At 42.6% G+C, this 14,364-nt stretch overlaps 2 protein-coding genes across 7 annotated transcripts; one reads left to right on the top strand and one right to left on the bottom strand.

The window, feature by feature from the left end:
• Positions 1-37: 37 nt before the first annotated feature.
• Positions 38-2,961, bottom strand: ino80e (INO80 complex subunit E). 2 transcript variants are annotated; one of them, XM_021556935.3, is made up of 8 exons: positions 2,800-2,961; positions 2,454-2,568; positions 2,265-2,335; positions 2,034-2,086; positions 1,795-1,864; positions 1,558-1,675; positions 1,087-1,185; positions 38-658 (listed from the first exon to the last, which is right to left on the bottom strand). In XM_021556935.3, exons 2-8 carry the CDS (start codon positions 2,532-2,534, stop codon positions 452-454), a joined length of 699 nt encoding a protein of 232 aa, XP_021412610.1. In that variant the 5' UTR covers positions 2,535-2,568; positions 2,800-2,961; the 3' UTR covers positions 38-451. The 2 variants fall into 2 exon arrangements, with proteins under 2 accessions (XP_021412610.1, XP_021412626.1); XM_021556951.3 differs by lacking the exon at positions 1,087-1,185 and having other exon boundaries at positions 2,800-2,947.
• A 689-nt stretch (positions 2,962-3,650) lies between these two features.
• On the top strand, positions 3,651-14,351 carry LOC110485793 (zinc-binding protein A33). Of its 5 annotated transcripts, none has more exons than XM_036944333.2 (7): positions 4,136-5,922; positions 6,311-6,417; positions 6,777-6,872; positions 8,851-9,084; positions 10,926-10,948; positions 11,339-11,454; positions 13,291-14,351. In XM_036944333.2, exons 1-7 carry the CDS (start codon positions 5,910-5,912, stop codon positions 13,857-13,859), a joined length of 1,158 nt encoding a protein of 385 aa, XP_036800228.2. In that variant the 5' UTR covers positions 4,136-5,909; the 3' UTR covers positions 13,860-14,351. The 5 variants fall into 5 exon arrangements, with proteins under 5 accessions (XP_036800222.2, XP_036800228.2, XP_036800241.2 ...); XM_036944346.2 differs by having other exon boundaries at positions 5,702-5,977; XM_036944341.2 differs by having other exon boundaries at positions 5,849-5,922; positions 6,341-6,417.
• Positions 14,352-14,364: the final 13 nt, after the last annotated feature.

The following is a 14,364-nucleotide window of genomic DNA, read 5'->3' as shown; positions in this document are numbered from 1 at the left end:
CTACCAGTCCATTAGGCTTTCAACAACAACAGTCATCTGAAATGTTACCACTTTAATGCAATTTCATTTTGAAAAGTAATTGATAGAAAACATAACGTCTCCATTATCTCCAACAGAAAATGTATTATTTGACAGTTTCCCATAAAAAGGTAGGTGCTACATGTAAGCAGTCCTGTAGCTGTCCATGCTGTCAATACCATTTCTTCCATGACTTGTATTACAGTAGAAGGCAGTAAAATGACATTAAAGGAGCCAATTAGCAACATTATTATGACAGGTCACATTGTTTAGAGAGAGATATTGTTGCAGTAACCTGAAGGTCCAATGGGGTGAGCTTGGCTAAGCATTTGACAGTGGGAGGGGTTGAATCCACACACACTCACATTGTGCTTTTACACACTCTTTCTAACAATCCTTTACACACACACACACACACACACACACACACAGTTCACTCGTTGGGGATATCGATGACAAGGTCAGCCTCTTCTCCTTCCCCCCTGTCATCGTCTCCTCTGTCTGAGTCTCCGTCGCTCTCTCCCTCCTCCTCCGCGGCATCTCCACTCAGCATCTGCCTGGGCACCCAGTTGAACGAGGCGCTGGATGTGGGAGGGGCAGTCGGGCCCGCTGGGTAGTTGGCTGCTAGAGGGGCCACCACCTAATGGGAAGGATGTAAAAGGAATAAGGTAGATGGAATGAGAGATGCAATGGAGAAAGAGGAGTAGATGACTTGGACAGCATCCCAAATGGCACCCTATTTCCTTTATAGTGCACTACTTTTGACCAGAGCCCTCTGGGGTAGGAATAGGGTTCCATCTGGGATGTAGTTAGTCTACTGAGGAAGAATAACCCTTTAAATGAATGGTCAGGAATTGAAAATGAAAAGAGTCCAGGATATTATGGCAGTATGTTACTTCATTGATGATGTCCCAATGTTATGGACCTTCCTATAGCCTACTGTAGGCCTGCACCTAACCTGCTATATGTAGTACAGTTATACTGTAGAAACACCCTCTTCTAGACCCTAAGTCAATACCCTACATGCCACATGTCTGTTCCCTCATCTGTGATCTCCTCCCCTCTCACCTTCCCCGATGTCTCTTTCTTGTGTTTGGGCGCCTTTGTCTTTCTCTCTTTCTTCATTCTCTCAGCTGGTGGAGCCAAATACTCTGGTGGGAAGGGCAACTGCCCGCCACACACACACACAGGCCCCATGTGTCAATTTAACACACGCATACAAACAAACATGCAAACGAATATACGACCAGAAAACAAACACACACACACACACACACACACACACACACACACACACACACACACCGTGACAATTTCCAAAACAAACACACACACATTGTAGGTACAAATACAGCCCCAAAAAATATAACATGAGAGACAACAAAAGATAAACGGAAAACATAATAAAACAATATTAATAATGCCCCAAATCAAAACAGTGATTATCTTCGGTAATGAGAAAACAATAATGGCAACAATCAATGATGTTATAGTTATTGATTGTATAGATTCAGTGAGAGGAAGGCGATTATAACTCACTGTGTTGAGGTAGGGGGTACTGCCGGACGACTGGAGAGGGTTCACTCCAGAACGAGAGAGGAGAGAGAGATGGGAGGATGAGGACGAGGGAAGGCCAACGCCAGGGCTACTCCTTCTCCTAAGAGAGTTCAAAAGAGGGACAGTTGAATAAATAGTGAGACAGTTAGAGATAATGGCAAAGATGGAAAGAGTGCAATTTGAAATATTGTCTGTGTTGCTGGCATGCCGCATCCTCACTTCTTTCCTCCGTCTCTCTCCCTGGTGCCCTCTCCTTCACTGTTCTCCGAAGAGGCTGTGGCATCAGAATCTGAAACACAGCATGACAATCAGACACTGTACATCAGCATACTGACATGATCCATACTGAAAATACTCTACAGCAAGGCAGGTAACTGCATGGTCAGTATTGAGTGAGCTATGGATAAAAACAGATATTGTGGAGAATGAAACATTCAGACTTGGTGCTTTAGACCTACCTGAGGAGTCCTCGTCTACCCTCTCGTATTGTAACAATCGGTCCAACAGAAAACTGCAAGATAAGAGAAGCCAAGGAACGACCAGTTTTAACTTTGAACATGCTTGTACAGTATGTGTACACATTCAACAGGGGTGTATTTATTAGTAGCACATCATAGTACAAGGTTTTGCTACAGTGTGACAAAAGAATACACCCAATCTGTCCAAACTTTGTAGATTCACCCAACCACCTTTTATCTCGGGACACTTTGAGCAGCTTCCTCTGGGATCTTCTGAGCTCTTCCTGAAAACACTCCTGCTCCTAGACGGAGACAAGTAGCGAAATACAATAGTTTAACTCTGTAAATGACAGTTCCTTGGCTAATAGGTGTTATAATAATAACACGTCATTGACAATTGGATGAAAAATGAAGACTCACATAAACCAGGAATTTCAATTTGCGTTTGAGATTTTTGTATTTCTGCTTGTAGTCCACCTCCATATCGGCTTGACCGTTCATTTCTGACGCTGTGGTTGAACCGTCAGTGGACGTGCTATACAGGTAGGGTAATCGTTAGTGTCGTGGTTATGTTAACTATAGCTAACAGCAGCTTGTTGGCTAGCTCACTGCTAGCCTTTCCAGTGCATTATCGTTGTTTTTTTAAGCATTTAGCTGGAAGCAGAAGACTAGCAATGGAAAATGCTTGAAAGTAGGATAATAAGGAGACGAAACCATGTAATTATGAAGTTAAATAGCTTGAATTAATATGAAAAATCCTTCATACCTCTCGTTTGAATGAATATGTGCGACGTGCTCTTTGTTTACGTCTGTTCTTTTTCTTTAGGATTTGGTTGTCAGTTCGCGTATACCGCCACCTACTGTACTGGCATGTGAGGCTATTCACGGCCTACCTACATTACATTATTGAGTCTACTTCCGTGTGTGTGTGTGTGTGTGTGTGTGTGTGTGTGTGCCATTCTTCTTCTTCTTTACATTTGTATTGGCGGATCGCTACCAACTGAAAAGTGCATACACTGCCACCTACTATACTGGATTGTGAGTCTGGTCAAATCAAATCAAATTGTACTAGTCACATGCGCTGAATACAACAGGTGTAGACTTTACAGTGAAATGCTTACTTACGAGCCCCTAACCAACAATGCAGTTTAAAAAAAATATGAATAAGAAATAAGAGTAACAAGTAATTAAAGAGGATCAGTAAAATAACAATTGCGAGACTATATACAGGGGGGTACCAATACAGAGTCAATGTGCAGGGGCACCAGTTATTTGAGGCTATATGTACATGTAGGTAGAGTTATTAAAGTGACTATGCATAGATGACAACAGAGAGTAAAAGAGTAGAAGTGGTGTAAAGGGAGGGGGGGGGGGGGCACTGCAAATAGTATGGGTAGCCATTTGACTAGATGTTCAGGAGTCTTATGGGTTGTGGGTAGAAGCTGTTTAGAAGCCTCTTGGACCTAGACTTGGCGCTCCAGTACCGCTTGCCGTGCGGTAGCAGAGAGAACAGTCTATGACTGGTGTGGCTGGAGTCTTTGACAATTTGTCACAACCTCCCTATTCATGTATTTCTCTTTTCAACCCTTGCATTTCCGCCTACTGGAGTGTGAATTCATTACACTTTGTGATGTAAAAGGGAAGAGAAAAGGACGGGGAAAGGGGAAGAAACCCTACCAACTAACCCTACAGTGGCACCCATTAAAACCTCACCTCACCACTAGTTGGTTGTCAAGCTCCTGAAAGGGACTTTTGAAACAGTGGGCGGGGCCAGACATAGAGCCAGAATGAAGGAACATCATCTAACCCCTGCAGCGGTCACATAAATCAAATACATAAACGAGGGATCTAGGCTATTTTATGGACTGTGAGACCTATTCATACCCATGAACAATAGTCTATATCAACAAATGATTATGGCTCAAACAAGATGACCTTGAATACAGAAATATATGGGATACAAAAGCAGCCGCATTTCCTATAGAGAATTGTTCTGTTGCCTATTACAACAAGTGAATCATGTTCAGTGTGTGCACCTCTGCATGTGAGTAATATTCATAATAATGCATTGTGCTAGTGTTCTGTATTCTGTCCACCCACAGTACTGGAGTAGACTACAGTGGTTTGGTTTATGGCGCTGAAGGTGCAGCTTGCTCACTTCAGCAGAGCACACAGCAGTCACATCGTCAGGACCCAGGACAATGAATTATAGATGAGGAACATTCCAGAGATGAGTAATGCTACCTCTGCACACACACACACAGCCAACCAGCCAGGCTGTGTGTGTGTGCATGTGTGCATGTGTGTGTATTAGAATGGGAGAGAGGGAGGCAAGGAGAAAGTGTGTGTGTGTGTGTCTGTGGGGGGGGTATGTGTGTTTGTCTCTGAGGGGGAGAATATTGCGAGAGAAAATGCTGACTGCTTGCTTCTATACCAGTGCTCCCCCACTCTTTTTTTAAATGTTTAATTTCACCTTTATTTCACCAGGTAGGTCAGTTGAGAACAAGTTCTCATTTACAACTGCGACCTGGCCAAGATAAAGCAAAGCAGTGCGACACAAACAACAACACAGAGTTACACATGGAATAAACAAATGTACAGTCAATAACACAATAGGAAAAAAAATCTATATACAGTGTGTGCAAATGAGGTAAGATTAGGAAGGTAAAGGCAATAAATAGGCCGTAGTGGCGAAGTAATTACAATTTATCAATTAAACACTTGAGTGATAAATATACAGAAGATGAATGTGCAATTAGAGATACTGGGGTGCAAAGAAGCAAATAAATAAATAAATAACAATATGGGATGAGGTAGTTGGATGGGATATTTACAGATGGGCTATGTACAGATGCAGTGATCAGTGAGCTGCTCTGACAGTTGATGCTTAAAGTTAGTGAGGGAGATATGAGTCTCCAGCTTCAGTGAATTTTGCAATTTGTTCCAGTCATTGGCATCAGAGAACTGGAAGGAAAGGCGGCCAAATGAGGAATAGGCTTTGGGGGTGACCAGTGAAATAAACCTGCTGGAGCGTGCGGGTGGGTGCTGCTATGGTGACCAGTGAGCTGAGATAAGGCGGTGCTTTACCTAGCAAAGACTTCTAGATGACCTGGAGCCAGTGGGTTTGGCGACGAATATGAAGCGAGGGCCAGCCAGCGAGAGCATACAGGTCGCAGTGGTGGGTAGGGCTTTGGTGACAAAACAGATGGCACTGTGATAGACTGCATCCAATTTGCTGAGTGGAGTGGTGGAGGCTATTTTATAAATGACATTGCTGAAGTAAAGGATCGGTTGGATAGTCAGTTATACGAGGGTATGTTTGGCAGCATGAGTGAAGGATGTTTTGTTGCAAAATAGTCATAATCTTTATGTCAGGAAGAGAAGGAAGAACAGATGGAAACTAACCTGTTTGCCCTACATCTACCAATATTTATGTTCAGTTTTAACACCAACATTTTATTGTTTACAGTTGTCATACTGCCCTCTCCACACGCCCTAGTTACGTTAGTACAAATCCAACATAGGCTTACCAAAATAAATACACAGCCTCTCTCTCCTATCCCTTCCAAGCAAACCCCTCCCTGTGAAAAACAGATATCCCCCTACATCCCCGACCCACTGCCTGATTCTATCCCCTGACCGATTCCCTCTTTTGTTTCCAGAACAGCAGACAGAAATAGAATCTTCTCCACCGTGCAATGCCATAAATCGCTGCTGCATGCCTGCCTGCCGGTCCATCCTGGCCAGCAGCTGCGGCTCCGTCCCTCCCTCCCTCCCTGCCTCCCTCCCTCCCTCCCTCCGTTTCTCCTCAGTGTTAATGGACCCTAGTCTTCAGCCAAGCTGAGTTTGGAGAGAGAGGGAGAAGGCTGCTGTCGGATGGTGTTTGATGGTGACCCTTGTCTGTTTAATTGTTTCTAGATAAATCTCCATTTGACTGGTTGGATGTATGTATGACACTCATTCTCTCTTCATGCTAATTGTTTTGATGACCTCAGAGAGGGTATCTCTTCCTATTGGTTTCTCTCTCCATATCTGCTCTCTGTCTATCTGTCTCTCTCTGTGTCTCTGTCGATCTGTGTCTCTCTCTGTCTATCTGTCTCTCTCTGTGTGTCTCTCTCTGTCTCTCTGTCTCTCTCTCTCTATATTTCTCTGTCTATCTCTATCTCTCTGTCTATCTCTCTCTAATTTATAATTTTCTCTTTCCATGTCCTTCAATTCTCTGTCACTGTCCCTCCCTCTTTCATCTTTACTCTCTCCCTCTCTTTTATTACACCAAGAGTCCCTTGTTTGCTTTCCGGTCTTGTTAGGAGAAATTGGAATGTACAAAAATCACATAAAAGATACCAACAACAACTGCAATAAAAGCCTTCTCCCTGACCACAAGGTAAGCTGCACAGTTTATCATTTCACCCTTGGGTTTATGTCTAAAGGGAAGTCAGCCAATAGAAAGTTAAATTCATTATGAAAGAGATTATGTTTGGGAAAAGGCTCTCCCATAAAATCTAATAGGCTATATCGATGGGACATTTTTTAAGTACATTTTCAATGGCACAACAATATCATGTTCAATAAATAAATGACTTCTAAACTCATAGGAAAAACTATTATCTATATACATGCATGCTGAACTTACTCTTTTGTTAAATAACTTAAGTCTCTATTCTGTCACTATTTGACATTGTTTCTCTGTCTGTTTTTCCGTTCTCTCCTCTCCCCTCATGTTTGTCTGTGTGCGTGTTACAGGAGAAGCTGATCCAGGCTATTAAAAGAATAAAGCATGAGGTAGACGAGTGCTGGGAGGCAGAGAGAGAGACGTACATATGGTCTGTTGGTGTAGAGGTACGGTGCTGGCTGCCAATGCATCATTTACAGTGCCTTGCAAAAGTATTCGGCCCCCTTGAACTTTGCGACCTTTTGCCACATTTCAGGCTTCAAACATAAAGATATAAAACTGTATTTTTTTTGTGAAGAATCAACAACAAGTGGGACACAATCATGAAGTGGAACGACATTTATTGGATATTTCAAACTTTTTTAACAAATCAAAAACTGAAAAATTGGGCGTGCAAAATTATTCAGCCCCCTTAAGTTAATACTTTGTAGCGCCACCTTTTGCTGCGATTACAGCTGTAAGTCGCTTGGGGTATGTCTCTATCAGTTTTGCACATCGAGAGACTGAATTTTTTTCCCATTCCTCCTTGCAAAACAGCTCGAGCTCAGTGAGTTTGGATGGAGAGCATTTGTGAACAGCAGTTTTCAGTTCTTTCCACAGATTCTCGATTGGATTCAGGTCTGGACTTTGACTTGGCCATTCTAACACCTGGATATGTTTATTATTGAACCATTCCATTGTAGATTTTGCTTTATGTTTTGGATCATTGTCTTGTTGGAAGACAAATCTCCGTCCCAGTCTCAGGTCTTTTGCAGACTCCATCAGGTTTTCTTCCAGAATGGTCCTGTATTTGGCTCCATCCATCTTCCCATCAATTTTAACCATCTTCCCTGTCCCTGCTGAAGAAAAGCAGGCCCAAACCATGATGCTGCCACCACCATGTTTGACAGTGGGGATGGTGTGTTGCTTTTACGCCAAACATAACGTTTTGCATTGTTGCCAAAAAGTTCAATTTTGGTTTCATCTGACCAGATGTTCTTCCACATGTTTGGTGTGTCTCCCAGGTGGCTTGTGGCAAACTTTAAACGACACTTTTTATGGATATCTTTAAGAAATGGCTTTCTTCTTGCCACTCTTCCATAAAGGCCAGATTTGTGCAATATACAACTGATTGTTGTCCTATGGACAGAGTCTCCCACCTCAGCTGTAGATCTCTGCAGTTCATCCAGAGTGATCATGGGCCTCTTGGCTGCATCTCTGATCAGTCTTCTCCTTGTATGAGCTGAAAGTTTAGAGGGACGGCCAGGTCTTGGTCGATTTGCAGTGGTCTGATACTCCTTCCATTTCAATATTATCGCTTGCACAGTGCTCCTTGGGATGTTTAAAGCTTGGGAAATCTTTTTGTATCCAAATCCGGCTTTAAACTTCTTCACAACAGTATCTCGGACCTGCCTGGTGTGTTCCTTGTTCTTCATGATGCTCTCTGCGCTTTTAACGGACCTCTGAGACTATCACAGTGCAGGTGCATTTATACGGAGACTTGATTACACACAGGTGGATTGTATTTATCATCATTAGTCATTTAGGTCAACATTGGATCATTCAGAGATCCTCACTGAACTTCTGGAGAGAGTTTGCTGCACTGAAAGTAAAGGGGCTGAATAATTTTGCACGCCCAATTTTTCAGTTTTTGATTTGTTAAAAAAGTTTGAAATATCCAATAAATGTCGTTCCACTTCATGATTGTGTCCCACTTGTTGTTGATTGTTCACAAAAAAATACAGTTTTCTATCTTTATGTTTGAAGCCTGAAATGTGGCAAAAGGTCGCAAAGTTCAAGGGGGCCGAATACTTTCGCAAGGCACTGTACCACTGTCATTTACTTTTCATGGCTTATTCCTTTGATTATTTCATTCAGTCCTGAATATGATCATCTGTGAATGTATTAGTGTGTCAGTAATATTACAAGCATTTTGACTGATAGGGTTGAGAAATGTTATCCAGCAACATTATGATAAGTATTTTGTAGTATTTATATATTTAGCATTAAAATGAACATACTGTAATTGATGCGTGTTGGCTAAAGCTGAAAAATCTGTCTCTCCCAACCAGGATAGTAACCTTCTACTACCCACTATGTAGTAACAAAATATAGTAAAACCTACTACACAAAATAGTAAAGTCTGTCTCTCTGTTTATCTCTCAGAGATGTTTTGATAATCTGGAACGGGAGGTCCGAGCTGAGTTCCAGAACCTCCATCGCTTCCTGGACGAAGAGGAGACCATGGACATGGAGCGACTGAAGAAGGAGAAAGAGAAGAGGGTGAAGCTGCTTAGGGAGAGGGAGAAGAAGATCGCCATGCAGGGAAGAGATCTGGAGAGAGGCATTGCCACGCTAAACAACAAACTGGCCGAGGAGGATAGTCCCAAACTGCTCAAAGTGAGTGAGTTAGGGTGTTCAGGCTATTGTTCTAGCACTGCACCTCTACACTGTGCTTTTTCTAAATGGTATGATCCAAAATTAAGCTTTGGTTCGTTCAACATGTTCTATTCAATTTGCCTGAAATCAAATAACGAATTTGACAGATCAATGTGATTTTTTAAAAATTGAATGAAAGCTTCTAAATTGCTTTCAACACCTCATGTGCATCAATGTTGCATAGTGGTGGGAGCAATGTAGCAGTGGCAGCCTAACAGAATTGTTGGAGGCATGGCCTATTGGGGGCATGGCATTCTGTTTGTTATAGTTGGCCACCCGTGAGAGTGAATTTCATTCCAGGTAATGTGTTCTGTTTTTTTAATGATTATATATTTTCTGCCAGCACTGAAACTTAAATGATATCTGCTTAAGAACTGTGATACTAAAGTGCATGGAAAGGTGTCTATTGATGAGATGGTTACCATTTGGTTACAATATCGTATCCAGTTAATGTGGAAATATTATGTAAAGAAAGTGTTTGGAGTTTCATGTTATGGAACCAATTTAATATCTTGATTAACAGGACATGTATTTCATTTGCTTATAACCCAATTGAAGAAATTTGGATAGGTCATTCCAGAGTGAAAAATCTACTTGGTACAACATGAAAAAATGTGTTCTACTGTATATACACCGAGTGTACAAAACATTAAGAACACCATGTCCATGTCTCAATTGTCTCAAGGCTTCAAAATCCTTCTTTAACCGGTCTTCTCCCCTTCATCTACACTAACTGAAGTGGATTTAACATGTGACATCAATAAGGGATCATAGCTTTCACCTGGATTCACCTGGTCAGTCTATGTCATGGAAATAGCAGATGTTCTTAATGTTTTGTATATTAGTTTGCATTTGTATTATTTTTAGGTTTCACCAAAAGTTTATTCCCACACCACTCCCCTTGCAACCCCTTCTCACACCTCCTTCACCCCCCAAATAATAGCATTATCGCTCTTACTAGCTCTGACTGCTGATAGCCACTTTTATGAGGACAAATGTACTTACTATGACTGTGATATGTAGTTGTCCCACCTAGCTATCTTTAGATAAATGCACTAACTATAAGTCGCTCTGGATAACAGCGTATGCTAAATTACTAAAATGTTCATGTAAATCTAGTGCAGGGCTGGAACTAAAGCCTGCACACTGCAGTAGTTCTCCTTGAGGAGAGTTAACGCCGTCAATGATCATAAGATGAAACAAACTGTCATAACTGTTTATGACATCTCTTATGTCATTATTACGACACCGTCATCCAGGTCTTTTGATAAAAGGTCGGAGAGCAAAGTGTTACAGAAAATGTGATGAATGGCAGGAGGGAGGGAGTGATTTGGGGAGGGTCAGGGGAATGAGAAGCTTGGAGTACCTCCACAGAATCTACTGGATGCTGCTTTCAGCTTCCACAACAGCTAGCCTACGCTGACATTGCAGTCCTCAAGGACCACCGTGTCAGCTTATTGGCTTCTCTTCTGGCACTAATTTGATCAATCATTGGCTAAAGAGTCTACTTGCCTGCTGTCGCAGGTCTAAATCAATTTCCCATTAAAAGGTTTGTGGACAGAAAGCAACACACAGTGCAGTCTTGGAGGACTAGCTGAGGTTCGGCACCAAACAATGACTGAGAGAGAATATTGAGTACACGAGGGCACTATTGTGATTTGTTTTCTGATGGAAAACAAATGGAATATTCATTTTATTGGGCACCATTGTCAGTGGAAAAAATGCAGTGTTATGTGTAATGTTGTTTTGAGTGCTTTATGTCTTTCACTACTGTAATGACCACTCCCTTTTTCTCTCTGAAGGAGATTCAAGACCTCTTGAAAAGGCAAGTGTTTATATTTCATTATTTAACTGATTGTGACTCCATCTATGTCTCGTGTCACAAATCACTCTCTTCTCCTGACCGGCCATAATCTCTCATCTTGCATGTTTGGCATCTCCCTCCCTCCCTCCCTCCCTCCCTCCCTCCCTCTCTCTCTCTCTCTCTCTCTCCGTATCCTCTCTCTGGCAACCCCCTTTTTCTTCTCTCCACTCGCTCTATCCTCTCGTTCTCTCTTTGGAATCCCACTTTCTTTCTTCACTCTCTCTACCTTCTCTCTCTTTCTCACTCATTTCCCAATCATTTCCTTTCACATTCTTTTCGATCCCTTTCTCATCCATTTTTGCACTCCTCTTCCCCTGCACCTCTCCCTCTCTCATCCCCCTCTCCCTGCAGGTCCCATGTGGCTTTCATACCCCCTCCCCAGGTGGATGTGGAGGTGCGATCAGCACACTTTGTGGGGCCCATCCAGTACAGGATATGGAAACACATGAAGAGCTGCCTGTACCCAAGTAATGAACATCATATCATTCTGTGACATTAGTATTGTTATAGTAATGTTTGTCATACAATGTGCATAATGCTGAATTAAAGAACTGACTGCCTGCTTGTGACATAGTGCTAATGTACTGGTATATCTGTTTTTTTACATTCCTACTTAAAGGGATCCACTTACACATATACAGTGCCTTGCGAAAGTATTCGGCCCCCTTGAACTTTGCGACCTTTTGCCACATTTCAGGCTTCAAACATAAAGATATAAAACTGTATTTTTTTGTGAAGAATCAACAACAAGTGGGACACAATCATGAAGTGGAACGACATTTATTGGATATTTCAAACTTGTTTAACAATCAAAAATTGAAAAATTGGGCGTGCAAAATTATTCAGCCCCTTTACTTTCAGTGCAGCAAACTCTCTCCAGAAGTTCAGTGAGGATCTCTGAATGATCCAATGTTGACCTAAATGACTAATGATGATAAATACAATCCACCTGTGTGTAATCAAGTCTCCGTATAAATGCACCTGCACTGTGATAGTCTCAGAGGTCCGTTAAAAGCGCAGAGAGCATCATGAAGAACAAGGAACACACCAGGCAGGTCCGAGATACTGTTGTGAAGAAGTTTAAAGCCGGATTTGGATACAAAAAGATTTCCCAAGCTTTAAACATCCCAAGGAGCACTGTGCAAGCGATAATATTGAAATGGAAGGAGTATCAGACCACTGCAAATCGACCAAGACCTGGCCGTCCCTCTAAACTTTCAGCTCATACAAGGAGAAGACTGATCAGAGATGCAGCCAAGAGGCCCATGATCACTCTGGATGAACTGCAGAGATCTACAGCTGAGGTGGGAGACTCTGTCCATAGGACAACAATCAGTTGTATATTGCACAAATCTGGCCTTTATGGAAGAGTGGCAAGAAGAAAGCCATTTCTTAAAGATATCCATAAAAAGTGTCGTTTAAAGTTTGCCACAAGCCACCTGGGAGACACACCAAACATGTGGAAGAACATCTGGTCAGATGAAACCAAAATTGAACTTTTTGGCAACAATGCAAAACGTTATGTTTGGCGTAAAAGCAACACACCATCCCCACTGTCAAACATGGTGGTGGCAGCATCATGGTTTGGGCCTGCTTTTCTTCAGCAGGGACAGGGAAGATGGTTAAAATTGATGGGAAGATGGATGGAGCCAAATACAGGACCATTCTGGAAGAAAACCTGATGGAGTCTGCAAAAGACCTGAGACTGGGACGGAGATTTGTCTTCTAACAAGACAATGATCCAAAACATAAAGCAAAATCTACATTGGAATGGTTCAAAAATAAACATATCCAGGTGTTAGAATGGCCAAGTCAAAGTCCAGACCTGAATCCAATCGAGAATCTGTGGAAAGAACTGAAAACTGCTGTTCACAAATGCTCTCCATCCAACCTCACTGAGCTCGAGCTGTTTTGCAAGGAGGAATGGGAAAAAATGTCAGTCTCTCGATGTGCAAAACTGATAGAGACATACCCCAAGCGACTTACAGCTGTAATCGCAGCAAAAGGTGGCGCTACAAAGTATTAACTTAAGGGGGCTGAATAATTTTGCACGCCCAATTTTTCAGTTTTTGATTTGTTAAAAAAGTTTGAAATATCCAATAAATGTCGTTCCACTTCATGATTGTGTCCCACTTGTTGTTGATTCTTCACAAAAAAATACAGTTTTATATCTTTATGTTTGAAGCCTGAAATGTGGCAAAAGGTCGCAAAGTTCAAGGGGGCCGAATACTTTCGCAAGGCACTGTACCATTAGACAATTCTAGATTACAACAATGCAACTCACCTGAGCCCCCCCCCCCCAGATATCACTGAAGTGACCTTTGACCCAGAGACAGCCCACCCCCTCCTCACACTCTCCCCCAGCTGCACTTCTGTGTGGTTCGAGGAGGACAAAGTTATCCCCAAGTCCTCGGAGGAGGAGCAGCCCCCCAACCCCCGCTGCTTCCACTACTACTACAGTGTCATGGGCCGAGAAGGTTTCATCACCGGACGCCATTACTGGGAGGTGGAGGTGGGCCGCAAGACAGCGTGGCGGCTGGGTGTGGCCAGGGAGGACGTCCACCGGGGGGAGATGGACTCCAGCGGGACCAGTAACGGTCTCTGGACCCTATCCCTGAAGGGAGGGGCCATCTTGGCCTGTACAGACCCCAAACCCACCAAGGTCCCGGTGTCCATCAGGCCCGTCCGGATCGGAGTGTTCTTAGACTGTGAGAAGGAGGAAGTAGCGTTCTATAACGCTGTTACCATGACGCCGCTGTACACATTCTCCATGGAAACGGTGTTCGTTCCGCTGATCCCCTTCTATAACCCATGTGACACGGACGATGGGAGGAACCTGGGTCCCCTAAACCTCTTCAGCCCCTCTATATGAGAGTACAAAGAACCAAGGTTGTACTGGAGTATATGTCGTTTGGGGATGAGGTAGAGTGATAGATAGAATTTGGAAATGGTTTGTTTTATACAGTGTGTGTTTCAGGTATAATTTCATAGCTGGATGGAAGCATGATGTAAATTGTATCTGTTAAAAATCCAATGAGTTTATGAGATGCATTTACATTTACCAGGGGAGGCTGGTGTAAGGAGCTATAGGAGGACGGGCTAATTGCAATGGAATGGAATCAATGGAAAGGAGTCAACAAGGTTTCCATATGTTTGATGTGTTTGATACTGTTCAATTTATTCCATTCCACCCAATACAATGACCCTGTCCTCCCACAAGCCTCCACTGACATGTACCTAACCAGCTCTATGGTATAGCACTATCAATTCATGTTTATGCCATTGCGTTCAGGTGTTTGCTTTGTGGTTTGAATATTGACATTTTATTTGCATTAAACATACAAATAAATAGATAAACACAAAACCTTGGTCTGTGC

This window comes from Oncorhynchus mykiss, chromosome 2, assembly GCF_057628025.1.
Source record: "Oncorhynchus mykiss isolate SJ-2025 chromosome 2, ASM5762802v1, whole genome shotgun sequence".
Classification (NCBI taxonomy): Eukaryota; Metazoa; Chordata; class Actinopteri; order Salmoniformes; family Salmonidae; genus Oncorhynchus; species Oncorhynchus mykiss.
Note: the sequence above shows the minus strand (reverse complement) of the source record. Positions and strands in the feature narration are given on the sequence as shown.